This window comes from Culicoides brevitarsis, chromosome 3 (genome assembly GCF_036172545.1).
Source record: "Culicoides brevitarsis isolate CSIRO-B50_1 chromosome 3, AGI_CSIRO_Cbre_v1, whole genome shotgun sequence".
Taxonomy (NCBI): Eukaryota; Metazoa; Arthropoda; class Insecta; order Diptera; family Ceratopogonidae; genus Culicoides; species Culicoides brevitarsis.
Window position 1 is genome coordinate 2,544,230 of NC_087087.1, and position 15,351 is coordinate 2,559,580.

Below are 15,351 nucleotides of genomic sequence, written 5' to 3' on the forward strand. Positions count from 1 at the left end.
CGACATTTAAAAAAAAAATTTTGCTTTTAACTTTTTCTCAAGCAAAAGCAAATTTTAATTTGAAATTTAAAAAATTAAAGCAAAATTTTAAAACATTTTATGATAGCAAATATCGAAATTTATTGTGAAATTTTTATTTAAAAAACATAAATTATATTTTATAAGTTAACTCAACGGATAATTCAAAATAATGTTAAAAATACTGAAATAATAAAAAAAAATTTAAAAATTAGTAAATTCAAAATTTCAATAAAAAATTCATTTTGAAAATTTTAGAAACTTTTATTAAACTTTTTTCCAAAATAGGGGGACAAAAAAATGTTTTTTGAAACAAGGGAAGAAAATTTAAAATTCATTTATACAAAAATTAAATAATTTTAAAAAAATTTTGAAAAATTTGAAAAACTGTCAATCTAATTTTATTGGAATTGTTGAACAAAAAGTTTAAAAAAAATTTAAGTGGCTTAGAAAATTTATATTAACAAAATTAAGTTCATTTTAATTAAATAAAAAGTTTTTAATAATTTGCTTTTTTGCTTTTTTAAAGAATTTTTTTCACTAAGAAATTGCTTTAAAAGCAAAAGCAAATAATTTGCTTTTTGCTATTGCTTGCAAGCAAAAGCAATATATTTTCAAAAACTTTTGCTTAAGTCAAAGCAATAGCAATAAAGCAAAAGCAAAAGTCGAAAGCAGTTTAAGCCCTGATTAAAAATTTTTAAATTTAAAGTTCGAAAAAATTTTTATCAAACTAAAATGTATTTTTGAATTTTTTAAATCTTCTCGATTGAAAAAAAAATAATTTTTACTTAACACGAAAATGTAAAAATGATTTAACAAAATTTTTTTTTTGGTTGATGAAAAAATTTAGTTCCCCTATTCAAGTTTCAAGTCTTTCATCCAAGCAATTTGCTCTCTTTGAACCGCCTCGTTCGTGACTTTGACACTTTGATACGCCTTACGACATTGGCAACTCAGTGAAGTTCGTGGAAATCAGTGAATTTCGTGAAAAAAGGACAATATAAAATAAAAAATAAGCCGAGTGTTTGGCTAAAAAAAACGCTAAAATAGCACATAAGACCCAATAGACATTGAAAAAGCTAAAAAGCAATTTGTGAAACGTACAACTAAGCAAGAAAAGCGATAAATTGAATAAAATTCTTTATGTCTGAGGTAGTGTATATGATACGTGTAACACAATTAAAATCCCAAAATTATCTCGAAATAATCACTCAAAATCGCCGCAATTCCAAGTTTTATTAATACAAAAGTGTTGTTTTACCTTTTCAGCGAATGAAAGGACAAGGAAATCAAGGTAAGAATCTCGAAATTATCACAAAAATTCTCGTTTTTCATTAATTTTTTTTGCGATGATGACTCGCGTATGTGTAAAAATATCATTTTTTTTGTGTTAATGGAGTCCGTTTAGCGAAGAACGCGACGGGCGGCGTTATTTTGATTTTTTTCGCTCCCACAACTTTTCTTTCTCGCATGCTCTTGTGTTGTTTTTCCAGTTTTGCGTGCTAATTTTGTGTCTTTTCACCGAAAGAATCCGGAATTTTTTCCGCTTCTGCCATTTTCTTTCTCATTTCACTTGCTGTACGGCGCCGTGCACGTACGCGACACACTCCCTCGTACAGCGACTTCGAGCGATATCAGAAATCGAGTCGCAGTAAGCCTCGACGACGGATGATAAAGGCGAGAAATTTTCGCGTGAGAACAAAGAATCTGATGAGGCATCATTTTTTTTTGCAGTTTCTTGACCTCTTTCGCGAGTATTACACAAATTTTTTGTTTGTTATCTTCTTCCTTCTTTCTTTCTTTCGAATTGCTCGCTCGTGTAGAATTTTTTGCGTTCTATGTGTTTCGTTCTTTCTTTCTTTCATTTTTTTCTAATAAGAAGACGAAGAAGATCATTTTTCTTTTTCTCTTTTTCGTCGCTCATGATGATGTCACATCGCAGGTAATAACAATGGGTCGAGTAACTTACAGTATCCATTTAGTGTAAAAGTTGGTCAATGGTCGAATAATCATGCAGGTTCCAATTCCTCTTCCGTGTCCTATAACCAAAAAGATAGATCGTTCAACAATCATCGCGCTGATGGTAAATACTAACATTCCTTTGCGAAAATGGAAAATTTTAATTTTTTTCACGGGAAGTTTTATTTTCTGAAATTAAATTTAAAAAAAAAAAATAAATAAAATGCTCCAAATTTATTTTAAAAAATTTTGTGAAATTCTTTAAAAATTAAATTAAATTTTAAATATTGGCTTTTTTTTAATTATTTAATTTTTTTATATTAATTAATAAAATTTTAAATTAAATTTAAATTTAAAAAATTAATATTAAAAATTTAACTTAATTTAAAAAAATTTTCAAAAAATTAAAGTTAAATAAAATAAAAAAATTTTTTTTAATTTAAAAAAAAATAAATAAAACGAAATTATTATTTTTTTTAATTTTTTCTACAAAATAAAATTTAAATTTTTTTAGTAGAATTTACAAATAAACATTTCAAAATTTATTCTTAAAAAAATTAATTAATTTATCCATAAATTTGAAACAAATTTGAATTTTAAATCAGTGAAAAATATTTAATGAAAAATTAAAATTTTTTTTAATTAAAAAAAAAATAAAAATAAATAAATAAATAAAACGAAATTAAATTTTTATTAAAATTAAAAAATAAATTTTATTAAATTTCGTGCAATCAAAATATCATCAAATGAAATTAAATTTTAAAAATTTCGTAAATAAATTCAAAAAAGAATTAAAACTTAAAAAAAATCAATTATTTTTTTGAAAAATTTTAAACACATTTTTTTTAAATAATTTTCAAAAATAAAATTTTTATAAATATTTCTTAAATCAAAAAAAAGATACAAATTTTTTTTTTCTTTTTTTCAACTCATATATTTTTTAATTTCATAATTTAATTCAAGTTGAAAGTAAGAAAAAAAAATTAATTTCTTGAAAAATTTTAAATATTTGTTTTTGAATAAAATTTAACCATTTTTTCGATTTTAAGAAATTTCTAATATAAAAAGAAACAAAAAAAATTTTTTTAAAAATGAGAAGTCTTTAAATTAAAATTAAAAAAATTAAAATTAAATTTTAAAAAGTAAAAATCAAAATTTCAAAAATAAAATTTTAAATCAAATAATGTGAAAAATTTTTTCTCAAAAATTTATTTTTACAAAATTTTTTTCTTAAAAATATTTTTTTAAAAATTCATTGAAATAATAAATATTATTAAATAAATAATACCTAATTTTTTTCAAGAGTTTTTTTAAAAAAATATTTTCTATTAACGAAAAAAAAAATTATTTTTCATATGATTTAAAAAAAAAAAAAAAAAAAAAAAAAAAAAATTTTATATGATTTTTTCTCAAAAAAAAAAATTGAATATTTGTGTGAAATTTTTCCATTTTCGCAATTTTTGGTTGCTTGCGTGCTTTTGTACTAACACAAAAATCAAAATTTTTCAACGTGAAACTAATTTTTCTGTTGCCATTTTTAGGAAACAATGGAAATTACAATGCCTGGGGTGGATCACAACAAGTGAACAGCAATCAGTATCATTCGCGTGGAGGAAAGCAGGGACACAATTACGATGATTACAATAGTTACAGCAAAGGAGGCGGCGGCTACGATGGCGGCGTAAGAGACATTGAACGCGGAATCTCGAGTCTCAATCGACCCTTTAACGACAGAAATGCCTCGTCGGGCACCAATTCTCACAGCAACTCGCGCCAACAGGACCAAGCACAGAAGGATGCCGCCCGCAAGATGACATGGGCTTCGATTGCGTCGCAGCCGCCCAAACCGACTGTGAGCACAACGAGCTCGTTAGGCATTAAGAAGAAACCCGGAATGCCGCCTCCGCCAATGGTGCCTGGAAGACATAACATGGATATCGGAACGTGGGATTCGCCCGCAAAATCTGGCGCGCCGCTCGTTCCTCCCCCAATTATTCAAGCGGCGCCCCCCAAAACGGATTTTCCCGCGGCAAACGACTCGCATGCCAACGGAAGTCGCGCAAACGGGCAAAATCCGGCATGGCCGACACCCGATCAAGCTGTCGAAGCAGCTTCGCAGCAAGTTCAGCAACAAAATCAGCAAAATCAACAACAAAACCAATATTCGGGACGCGAAAATGCGACACGTGACACCAATCGGGACAATTATCGCGGCGGCAACAACGACGATCGTCAACGGGAGCGATATCAAAATAGCGGAGGTTATGCTCAACGCGGAGAAGGGCGTTACAATAATCATCAACCGTCCTCGCATCATGCGAATAACCATTCGTCAATGAATCAAAACTATCAAAATAACGCACGTTATCCGCGTTACGACGACTATTCGTCGCAAAATTACAATTCGGCGCAAGAATCACGTCCCCCAATGACGCGTGCCGCTCCTCCGGCGTCATCTCAACAAAATTCCGCAGCTGCAACTGACGCCGCTCCCGTCACTCTTGACACCCTGCTTGACATGTCGAAGTACAATCCGGCGCATTTCGAGATCGAAAACATCGAAGTTGCCCGTTTCTTCGTCATCAAGTCGTATTCCGAGGACGACATTCATCGCAGCATCAAATACAACATTTGGTGTTCGACGGAGCACGGCAACAAGCGTTTGGATCAGGCGTTTCATGAACGCGAAAAGGAAGGCGGTGCCGTTTATCTCTTCTACTCCGTCAACGGGAGCGGGCATTTTTGCGGCATGGCTCAGATGATTTCGAGCGTCGATTATTCCTCGAATTCGAGCGTTTGGGCGCAAAACAAATGGAAAGGTTCGTTCAAGGTACGTTGGATTTACGTAAAAGACGTCCCCAATCCTCAGTTGCGTGCGATTCGCTTGGAAAATAACGAAAATAAACCCGTTACGAATTCCCGCGATACGCAAGAAGTCCCCAATGCGAAGGGAGAACAAGTTTGGCGCATCATTCATTCTTACAAACATTCGACTTCGTTGTTCGATGACTTTGTTCATTACGAGCAACGTCAACGGGAGGAAGATTCGCGTCGCGTCGATGGCGGACCCGGATCATCGGGCGCAAGAACTCCTCCTCCGCCGCATCAATATCGCAGCGGGGGATATCAAGAGTCGAATAACAATCCGCGTGATAGTTTCAATGGAAGCGGAGGGCGAAACTATAATAATGATAGAGGTAAGAAAATTAATTAAAATTTAAACATGATATTTACAAAAAGTTTCGAAAAATTTTAAATTTTCAGTTTGAATTAGCAAGAAGCGATTTTCAAATTTTTTAACTGTCAATTTTTTTAAAATGACATTTAAATTTTTTTTTTTAAAAAATTTTTTTTTTTTTTTTGATAATTTTTTTTTATAATTTTTTTAACATTCGAAAATTTATTATTAACAAAATTTTGTGGAAAAAATAATTTTTTAAATTTGTAACTGAAGATTTTAAATTTTTTATTTTCATTTTTAAAAATTTTTCAAAAAATTTTTTTAAAAATTTTCTGATACCTAATTTTTTTTTCAAATGAACATTCGAATATTATAAAAATTTTCTAATTAAAAAAATTTATGGAAAAAAAAATTTAACTATTTTAACTGTAATTTTTTTTTGAATTGACATTTTAATTAAATATTTATTTTTTAATTATAGGTAATAATTTTTTTAATTTAATTTTTTTTTTTGAACATTTAAAAATTTAAAAATTTTTATCAAAAAAAATTTTCATGAATTAAAATATTTTTTTAAATTATAATTTTTTTTTTTCAATAAACATTCGAAAATTTTTATTATTATCAAATTTTATATGAAAAAAAATGAATTTTTATTTTATTTTTTAAAATTTGTAAATTTTAAATATTTTGATTTTCTTTTAAACTTTTGAATATTTGTCATCTTTTTTATTTTATTTTTTTTATTAATTTTTTAAATTAAATTTATTTATTAAACTTAAAATTCATAATTTTATTTTTAAAAATTTATTTTAATATTTTTTTTTTATTTTAAATTAAATTTTTTTATTTTTTTAAGCTTAAATTTGAAACATTTTTGATAATTTCATCAACTTTATCATAACAAATTTTTCAAAAAAAAAATTATATTTACAGGCAACTCAGGCTTCGATCGCAACTATCACGGAAACGGCGGAGGATACGAAAACAAATCCGCTGGAGGAGGCTACAATCGTAACAATTACGGTTTGTCTCATTTTTCATCTTAAAAATTTCAAAAATCTAATTTTTTAATACATTTTTTCAGGTTATCGCCGTGACGAAAACTCTGATCGCGATCGCGAAGGCGGATACTCATCTGGAGGATATTCTCGCGGAGGATATCGCAACAATCGCGGAGGTTTCAACAATGACTATTACAATCGTCGTCAAGAAGGAAGAGTAAGTCCTCAATTTTCCCCAAAATTTCAACAAAAAAATAATTTTTAAAAATTTTCCTTTTTTAGCAGGAACGCGGAGGCGGCTATCGTCCTCAATACAACTCTGTTGATCCCGAGAACGAGTAAAAAGTGATTCATTTATCGAAAAAGTGAATAAAAGTGAAAAGTATTCCATTAAAAAAAAATTAAAAAAGTGGAAATACTGAAAAAAAAATTAAAAATAAAAAACAATTCAATATAAAATATTCAAAACTATCTAAAAACTTATTAATTATAAATAAAAATAACATGAACAAAAAAAAAATTAAAAAAAAAATATAAAAAAATAAACAATATTACATACAAACTTTAGTATAGTGATCCAATTAAACATAAAAAAAATACAAAAAAAAACTTTATGCAACAAATCAATGTCAAAACAAACAAAAACATTTCATTTTTTACTTTTAATATCGTTAATTTGGCAAACAAAGACAGAATATATGGTGTTCTTACAAAGTACATGCAAAAAAATACTAAAAAAAAGTAATTCAGTGCAACTTTAGTAAATAAAAATTAAAAATAAATCGTAGTTTTAGTGTGATTATAAAAAAAAGTAACAATTGAAGCGATCGATTAAAAGTATTAAACAGACAAAGTCTAAGGTAATAATAAAAAACGCAAAAAAAAACTAATTATAGAGCACTTTCTTAATAAAAAATAAACAATATGACGACAACTGCAAACTCTAATAAAAAAAAATAAATAATAATCAAACAACTCACTGTGTAGACTTAAAAAATAGTAAAATTTCTCAAAAACTCTATAAACTGTTTTCTGTTTAACATTGTTGCTGTAAAGACTGGAGTCGCATAAGAATAACTCATCTATAAAAAAAAATACAAAAATATTTACCTACAAGATGTACTCAATCGTTCAGCTTCTGATAGTCTGAATAAATAAATATTTAAACGTAACTTTGATGATGATGCAAAAAAGAAAACTGATGATGAAACATAAAAAGTGTGGTAAAAAAAGTAAATTATTTGTCACATTATTTGTGTTTATATTAAAATGAATATTAATAATAATTATAATTATAATAATAATATAATAAAGAAACTTATTTTAATCGTCTTTTTTTCTCAGTACAAAAAAATTTGTGGGTTTTTATTTGAAATTTTTAGAAAAATAAATGATGGCTTCATTTGAGAATAAATTATTTTTTTAAAATAATTATTTTTTAAATGATTTAATTTAAAAATTGAAATTTTGATAATTTTAATGATAAAAAAAAATAATTTTCAAATTTTTTTTTGGATTGACATTTCTTTTAAAAAAGTTTAAAATAAATTTTCTTTGATAAATATTAAAATTTGAATATTTCTTAAAAAGGGTAAGTCATTATCTTATTTTATAAAATTTTTTAAATGTCAATTCAAAAATATTACCGTTAAATTCAAAAATTATTTTTTTATTATTCATATTATCAATAATTCTAAAATATTTTAAAATTTTATTTTTAAGAAAAAAAAATTTTTTTTCTTTGACATAGTTTTGTTTTAAAAACTAAATCAAGAGCAAAACTATGTCAAAAACTGTGTCAGAGCTTTTTTTGTCAAATCTTGCTACAAACGGATAAAAATTTGTCAGAGGACTCTAATTTATCATTTTTAATCATTTTATAACTCAAAACTGCTAAAAAATTGAAACTGAAAAAAAATTTTTTCTTTGACATAGTTTTGTTTTGAAAACTAAATCAAGAGCAAAACTGTGTCAAAAACTGTGTCAAAAACTGTGTCAAAGCCTTTTTTGTCAAATCTTGCTCCAAATGGATAAAAATTTGTCAGAGGACTCTAATTTATCATTTTTAATCATTTTTTAACTCAAAACTGCTAAAAAATTGAAACTGAAAAAAAATTTTTTCTTTGACATAGTTTTGTTTTAAAAACTAAATCAAGAGCAAAAACTGTGTCAAAAACTGTGTCAAAAACTGTGTCAAAGCCATTTTTGTCAAATCTTGCTCTAAATGGATAAAAATTTGTCAGAGGACTCTAATTTATCATTTTTAATCATTTTATAACTCAAAACTGCTAAAAAATTGAAACTGAAAAAAATTTTTTTCTTTGACATAGTTTTGTTTTAAAAACTAAATCAAGAGCAAAACTATGTCAAAAACTGTGTCAAAGCAATTTTTGTCAAATCTTGCTCCAAATGGATAAAAATTTGTCAGAGAGCTTTAATTTATCATTTTTAATCATTTTTTAACTCAAAACTGCTAAAAAATTGAAACTGAAAAAAATTTTTTTCTTTGACATAGTTTTGTTTTAAAAACTAAATCAAGAGCAAAACTACTGTGTCAAAAACTGTGTCAAAGCAATTTTTGTCAAATCTTGCTCCAAATGGATAAAAATTTATCAGAGGGCTCTAATTTATCATTTTTAATCATTTTTTAACTCAAAACTGCTAAAAAATTGAAACTGAAAAAAATTTTTTTCTTTGACATAGTTTTGTTTTAAAAACTAAATCAAGAGCAAAACTGTGTCAAAAACTGTGTCAAAAACTGTGTCAAAGCAATTTTTTGTCAAATCTTGCTCCAAATGGATAAAAATTTGTCAGAGGACTCTAATTTATCATTTTTAATCATTTTTTAACTCAAAACTGCTAAAAAATTGAAACTGAAAAAAATTTTTTTCTTTGACATAGTTTTGTTTTAAAAACTAAATCAAGAGCAAAACTGTGTCAAAAACTGTGTCAAAAACTGTGTCAAAGCAATTTTTGTCAAATCTTGCTCCAAATGGATAAAAATTTGTCAGAGGACTCTAATTTATCATTTTTAATCATTTTGCAACTCAAAACTGCCAAAAAATTGAAACTGGATAAAAATTTGTCAGAGGACTCTAATTTATCATTTTTAATCATTTTTTAAAAAATTGAAACTCAAAAAAAAATTTTCTTTGACATAGTTTTGTTTTGAAAACTAAATCAAGAGCAAAACTATGTCAAAAACTGTGTCAAAGCAATTTTTGTCAAATATTGTTCCAAATGGATAAAAATTTGTCAGAGGGATCTAATTAATCATTTTTAATCATTTTTTAACTCAAAACTGCTAAAAAATTGAAACTGAAAAAAATTTTTTTCTTTGACATAGTTTTGTTTTAAAAACTAAATCAAGAGCAAAACTATGTCAAAAACTGTGTCAAAGCAATTTTTGTCAAATCTTGCTCCAAATGGATAAAAATTTATTAGAGGGCTTTAATTTATCATTTTTAATCATTTTTTAACTCAAAACTGCTAAAAAATTGAAACTGAAAAAAAATTTTTTCTTTGACATAGTTTTGTTTTAAAAACTAAATCAAGAGCAAAACTGTGTCAAAAACTATGTCAAAAACTGTGTCAAAGCAATTTTTGTCAAATCTTGCTCCAAATGGATAAAAATTTGTCAGAGGACTCTAATTTATCATTTTTAATCATTTTTTAACTCAAAACTGCTAAAAAATTGAAACTGAAAAAATTTTTTTCTTTGACATAGTTTTGTTTTAAAAACTAAATCAAGAGCAAAACTATGTCAAAAACTGTGTCAAAGCAATTTTTGTAAAATCTTGCTCCAAATGGATAAAAATTTATCAGAGGGCTCTAATTTATAATTTTTTAACTCAAAACTGCTAAAAAATTGAAACTGAAAAAAATTTTTTTCTTTGACATAGTTTTGTTTTAAAAACTAAATCAAGAGCAAAACTGTGTCAAAAACTATGTCAAAAACTGTGTCAAAGCAATTTTTGTCAAATCTTGCTCCAAATGGATAAAAATTTATCAGAGGGCTCTAATTTATCGTTTTTAATCATTTTATAACTCAAAACTGCCGAAAAATTGAAACTGAAAAAAAAAATTTTTTTTTGACACGAAAAATAAAATTAATTTTACTTAAAATTCCAAATGTCAATTCAAAAAATTTACCGTTAAAAATTTGTAAATCGCTTTTCGCTAATTCAAGTAAACAAAATATCAAAAATTTTAAAAAATATAAAAAAAAAATTACGAATCATTTAAATTTATTTCCTATCATTCACTTAAAACCTAAAATTTTATACAAGACTATCCAGTAGGCGTTTCTTAAACTTGTCAGACTTTTCGACTTTTTGTCGTTTATTCTGCGTTTCTTCCGTTCCCGCAGCATCCGAGGGTCTCTTATTGCCTTGTTTCGAAGCTGGCGGCGGCGTCACAACCGAAAATACGAAATTTTTCGCTTTTCCCAATGCCGTTGAAATTGCATCGCCATCCTTTTCCTTTACCATGCCCGCGAGTTTTGTCAGTGTTTCTTCATCTCTCGCCAAAAACGAGGCTCGCGATTCTTTGTGAACCTTATCGAAGGAAATCAGGAATGGACTGTCACTATTTTTGGTCGTCAGAGAGTTGTCGGTAGAGTTATTTAGCGTTTTTTTGATGATCGTGAGGCGTTTTTTGACGATTTGTGTCTCAGCTGCGACTGATTTTTGTATCAAAGTTGTCTCGTTTGTTGCTTCCATCGTGAGTTGCAGCGAATTTTCCTTTTCTTCGTTGTTTTTCGCGAGAAGTGCTTCACGTTCATGTCGCATTTTACGATATTCTTCTTCGTTTTCGTCGTCGCTGTGATGCAAACCGGCATTTTCATCGTCATTGGCGACGCCTTCCATTAAGTTGATAGCGCCATCTACATTTTTCCACAGGAATTTCCGTGTTCGACCAACGCCATCTTTCTCCTCGTCTTCGAAGAACATCTCTTGAAGCAGTTTGACTTCGCGATTGTCTTCATCTAAAACGCGACGCCTGAAAAATAAAAAAAATTAATAAAAAATAATGAAAATTTAACAAAAAATTTTTTTACATGTGAATTTTGCCTAATTCAGCTTGAAGTTGATCCTGATCGAACTGATCTTCGTCCCCGAGTTCGATATCGAAGCGATCGAGATCTTTTTCGTCTTCATCTGCACTTCCAACCTCATCTCCGCTCAACTCGGCTTCCGCTTCAAAGTAATTGGTAGCTACTTTTTGACGATCCTGCTTCGTTAATTTAACTTCAATCTCATTTTCTTCCGAATCGTAGTCCAAAAATACTTCCGCTTCTTCAGGATCTTCAATTTCTTGCTCGATTTCTCCTTCACTTTCGTCAAATTCTTCTTCTTCGCTCTCGTCATCTAAAAAAAAAAGAAAAAATTAGTTCCCTCTATTTTAACTACGCCCCTGAACGAGCAGCTGATTCGTTTTTTATGTCAAAAAAAGACGTAATCGACCAAAAATAAACAAATTTGCCGGAAAAAATGAAAAATATTGAATAAAAAAATGTTTTCCATCACAAAATGTTTAAAAAAATCCCCAAATTCGGTTCAAACTCGTCAATTTTGGGGATGGGTCACAATGATGTTCAATCGGGTAAGTAAAAAATTCAAAAATTTCCCAAAAAATCTTCATAAAATTCGATTTTCAGGTCGATTCTTCACGAATTAGGAAGCACGGAGCAGATCGCGTTTGTGCAGAATGGCTTTTACGGAATGGAGCTTGTGTCAAATTTGTCGGCGAACAAAATTTGTTCTGTGATTACAACTTTTTGCCTCCGGATACGATCCCGTTTACACGAAAAATCAAAGAAATTTACGCCAAAGAAGCTGGAATCAACTCTAATGGGTTCAACCATTTGCGCGGATTGACTTCTGTTGACTCAGTTCACATCGAAAATTGCGTTTATGTCGATAATGGAGTCTTTTCGAACCTCATGCATGTCAAAGAAACACTGAAAACCCTTGAAGTCATCGATTGTCAAAACATTTCCGACGCAGGATTGCTCGATGTGAAGAATTTGGTCAACTTGAGGAAGTTTGTTGCTCATAATTTGGCTTATGTGAAGGATGAAAAGAAGGTTAAAGAAGAACTGGCGAAGGCTTTACCGCATTGCGAGTTGGATATTAAAGTAAAATAAATTTTTTACCTGAAATTTCGAGGGCTGCACGACGTTTTTTCTTCTTTTTCAGCTTTTTAATCTTCTTTGGCGAGAGATTTTCTTCGATTTTTTCGTCATTTTCGTCATCAGATGAGAGAATTACGTTCCTTTTACCCAAAATTGTTTTTTCAGGAGATGATTTTTTGGATTTTTCAACACTTTCTGCCTCATTTTCTAACATTTTTTCCTCATTTTCAGCATTTAAAGGGATTTGTGTGACAAAAGTACCCGAACAAAGGTCAGTTAAATCATCTTCGTTCACGTCTTTATCATCGCATAAGGCTTTGATGTCATCATTTTCCGTTTCTACAATTTCTGAAGGGGCCTGTGTCGCTCCAAATTGTCCCGAACAGAGAGCTGACAAGTCTTCTTCGTCTTTTTCCGCATCCCAGAGCGTTTCTGTTGGAGTTTCGGGCACTTTGAAGGATGTTTCTGACGTAATTGACGCATCGTGGAACGTTTCCGGCGGCAAAACTTGCCCCAGAGGCATCGAATCTGACAGGGAAATATCATTTGTGGAGACTTCCGAGGGTTTTTCGGTCGTTTCGTCGTCAGAATCTTCAAAAGCTTTGATGATTCGGTTCTTTTTAGCGTTTCCTTGAGTTGCTTCGGGCAGTTCTTCGTCGTCGGAGGAGGAAGAATCATCATCCGAGCTCTCAGATTCGTTTTCAACGTCATTTTCTTCTGTTTCTGGCACGTCATCGACTTCCATTTCTTCATTTTCAGCATTTTTATCGTCATTTTCTTCATCAACTTGTTCATTTTCTTCCTCAAAATCTTCATTTTCTTCCTCTTCTTCGCCCGAATATTGCGCTTTTTCATCTTCCAATTTTTTTGTGTAGCATTCTCGCTCTTGAACGACCTTCAAACGACTTTCGGTGATCTTTTTCTGCAATTCTTCCTTTAATTTCATGTAAGCAGCTCCCGGTTTCACGTCTTTTTTCACTTTTAACGTGTCAATTTGCGGTTTTACCGTTACATGTTCGACATGCATCCCATTTTCCAACGAGACAATTTGTAAATCTTGGTCATGCGGGACTTGAGATTTGACTATCGCGTTCTTCAAATACTTTTCTTTGAGTAATTCGGGACCTGAAAGCTCTTTTTTGACAACGTCGCCCGTTTCTAAGTCAATTACGAGTGTTGGATCGGCAACAATTGGCTTGATTTCCGGCAAATCTCCCAAAAGAGAACGAAGTTTGTTGCGTTTTGCTTCGATTTTTGCGGCGATTTGTTGTTCTGGCGACTTTGGAAGGTCTTTTTCAGGCGAAATTTCGGTTTCAGGAACGACTTTTGGTTCAATTTCGGGAGTTTCTTCAATTTTTTCGACAATTTCTTCTTGAATTTCAGATTTTTCGTTAACTTCCGCTGCAGAATCCTCCGTTTTTTCAATGTTTTGTTTGTCAATCATCGATAAAATGTCGTCTTGTTGCCCAACGGCGTTCGAAAGTGCTTCATCCATCTCTTTTAACAACTCAGCGTTCGATTTTTCGACAATTTCTTCCGTTTTTGGCTCTTCTTCCTTCTTTTCCTCTGTCTCGGGTGTCGTTTCTTCCTCCTCTTCGGGCTCGGATTCGCTTTTAAAGAATTCCGCAGCTTCTTTTTCGCGCTCTTTCAATAATTTTTCATATTCTTCCAACTCTTCTTGCGACATTTTAATCGAAGCTGCAGTCGTTTTGACACAAACTTTCGGAATTTCCTTCCTCGAAACGCTTTTTCGGCTTAAAAACTCCTTCAAGGAATGTTGTTTCGGTTTGTGATACGGAATATCGACATAAGCTTCTCTTGCCATGCGTTGAGATTCGCTCTGAATTATTTTCATGTTTTCCATTGCTTCCTTTGCTGACATCTAAAGTACAAAAAATTAATAAAAATTTAAGAAAAATAAAAAAAAAATTCTCACTCGTTGTTTTTTTGGTTCATCTGAATGTAAATTTGCTTCTCCGGCTTGTCTAATGAACTCATCTCCCGATAATTCTCCATCTGAGTCGCTATTTTTTGACGAAGACTTTTCCGAACCAGCGATAGAATTGTCACTGTCGCTTCCGAAATCGAGATTTAAACCTGCTAAAATGTCATTCGATTTGGTTTTTTCCTTTTTCTTGCGTTTTTGTTTCGATTTTTTCTTCGGAGAGGCAGAAAATTTCGTTTTTCCATCAGAATTCTCGTTATCTGAAGTATTTTTTGTCTCGTAAGGCGCTTCAGGTTCAGAATCTGAGTCAATTAATGCTGAAAATTTCTTTTTTTGTACAATTTCCTTTTGTTTTTCATCATTTTCTTGTTCATCTTCGCTATCGCTCAACAATTTTTTATCTTTTTGCTTCGAAAAATTTGATTTTTCTTCGGAACTTTCGTCATCAGAACTTTTTTCAGCCTCTTTCGGGTCTTCCTGAACTTCATTTTCCGAATCTGAATCTATCAAAGCTGAGAATTTCTTCTTTTTTGCAACTTCTGGTTCTGTTTCCGCTTGTTTTTCATCCTTTTCTTGCTCTTCTTCACTGTCGCTGAGTAATTTTTTCATATTTTTCTTTGTGACTTTCGGTGCTTCGTCCTCGTTGTCGCTATTTTCGTCGATTTCATTATCGCACAGCATTAAACTCTCCATTTCATCATCGGAATTAGCCTCGGTGAAGGCTTGGCTCGTATCGGGATCCATTTTTAGCTTTTTTGAGGCACTTTTTGTATTAAATTTTTAAAATTAAGACCTGACGAGATGAATTTCTTGAATAAAAACAAATATTTCGCGGGTTTTTCTCATGAAAAGTTGTACAAGTAGCTTGGGACTTTGATAAAAAGCTTGTATGAATTTTTTTTCTTTTCAAAATTTGAGAAGTTAATTATATTTTACATTTTTTTTATTATTTTTAGCCCCATAAAAATTAATATTAATATTAAAATTAATTTTTAATAAATTTATTAAATAAATTTTTTAATAAAAAATATTAATTTTAATATTTTAAAATTAATTTTATTTAAAATTTAATATTAAAATTAATTTTTTTAATAAAAAATATTAATTT

The 15,351-nt window shown here is 29.8% G+C and overlaps 4 protein-coding genes across 7 annotated transcripts; 2 read left to right on the forward strand and 2 right to left on the reverse strand.

The window, feature by feature from the left end:
• The first annotated feature begins 975 nt into the window (after nucleotides 1-975).
• Nucleotides 976-7,349, forward strand: LOC134834983 (YTH domain-containing family protein). Of its 4 annotated transcripts, XR_010162190.1 has the most exons (8): nucleotides 976-1,170; nucleotides 1,288-1,312; nucleotides 1,961-2,101; nucleotides 3,519-5,174; nucleotides 6,095-6,184; nucleotides 6,246-6,379; nucleotides 6,445-7,022; nucleotides 7,280-7,349. XR_010162190.1 is itself a non-coding variant. In XM_063849819.1 (7 exons), exons 1-7 carry the CDS (start codon nucleotides 1,162-1,164, stop codon nucleotides 6,502-6,504), a joined length of 2,115 nt encoding a protein of 704 aa, XP_063705889.1. In that variant the 5' UTR covers nucleotides 976-1,161; the 3' UTR covers nucleotides 6,505-7,087. The 4 variants fall into 4 exon arrangements, 3 of the variants coding, with proteins under 3 accessions (XP_063705889.1, XP_063705890.1, XP_063705891.1); XM_063849819.1 differs by lacking the exon at nucleotides 7,280-7,349 and having other exon boundaries at nucleotides 6,445-7,087; XM_063849820.1 differs by lacking the exon at nucleotides 7,280-7,349 and having other exon boundaries at nucleotides 6,448-7,087.
• Nucleotides 7,350-10,375: 3,026 nt separating this feature from the next.
• LOC134835130 (claspin) lies at nucleotides 10,376-14,180 on the reverse strand. Its single transcript, XM_063849997.1, has 3 exons — nucleotides 12,320-14,180; nucleotides 11,222-11,531; nucleotides 10,376-11,163 (listed from the first exon to the last, which is right to left on the reverse strand). The coding sequence occupies exons 1-3, from the start codon at nucleotides 14,178-14,180 to the stop codon at nucleotides 10,443-10,445; spliced, it is 2,892 nt and encodes a 963-aa protein (XP_063706067.1). The 3' UTR covers nucleotides 10,376-10,442.
• LOC134835129 (ATP synthase subunit s, mitochondrial) lies at nucleotides 11,612-12,352 on the forward strand. Its single transcript, XM_063849996.1, has 2 exons — nucleotides 11,612-11,766; nucleotides 11,822-12,352. The coding sequence occupies exons 1-2, from the start codon at nucleotides 11,677-11,679 to the stop codon at nucleotides 12,308-12,310; spliced, it is 579 nt and encodes a 192-aa protein (XP_063706066.1). The 5' UTR covers nucleotides 11,612-11,676; the 3' UTR covers nucleotides 12,311-12,352.
• A 15-nt stretch (nucleotides 14,181-14,195) lies between the features above and the next one.
• On the reverse strand, nucleotides 14,196-14,987 carry LOC134833589 (RNA polymerase-associated protein LEO1-like). The gene has a single exon (XM_063847953.1). The coding sequence runs from the start codon at nucleotides 14,985-14,987 to the stop codon at nucleotides 14,196-14,198; it is 792 nt and encodes a 263-aa protein (XP_063704023.1).
• Between the last annotated feature and the right edge of the window lie 364 nt (nucleotides 14,988-15,351).

Bases quoted from the DNA above. Each gene is read 5' to 3' on its own strand.
- LOC134834983 (XM_063849819.1), top strand. The intron at 2,102-3,518 runs GTAAATACTAAC...TGCCATTTTTAG, and splicing joins CAACAATCATCGCGCTGATG to GAAACAATGGAAATTACAAT. The intron at 6,185-6,245 runs GTTTGTCTCATT...ACATTTTTTCAG, and splicing joins CTACAATCGTAACAATTACG to GTTATCGCCGTGACGAAAAC.
- LOC134835129 (XM_063849996.1), top strand. From the start codon at position 11,677: ATGTTTTCCATCACAAAATGTTTAAAAAAATCCCCAAATTCGGTTCAA. The intron at 11,767-11,821 runs GTAAGTAAAAAA...TTCGATTTTCAG, and splicing joins TCACAATGATGTTCAATCGG to GTCGATTCTTCACGAATTAG.
- LOC134835130 (XM_063849997.1), bottom strand. From the start codon at position 14,180: ATGTCAGCAAAGGAAGCAATGGAAAACATGAAAATAATTCAGAGCGAA. The intron at 11,532-12,319 runs GTAAAAAATTTA...TTTTTTTTTTAG, and splicing joins TGCAGCCCTCGAAATTTCAG to ATGACGAGAGCGAAGAAGAA. The intron at 11,164-11,221 runs GTAAAAAAATTT...TTTATTTTTCAG, and splicing joins GAATTAGGCAAAATTCACAT to GCGTCGCGTTTTAGATGAAG.
- LOC134833589 (XM_063847953.1), bottom strand. From the start codon at position 14,987: ATGGATCCCGATACGAGCCAAGCCTTCACCGAGGCTAATTCCGATGAT.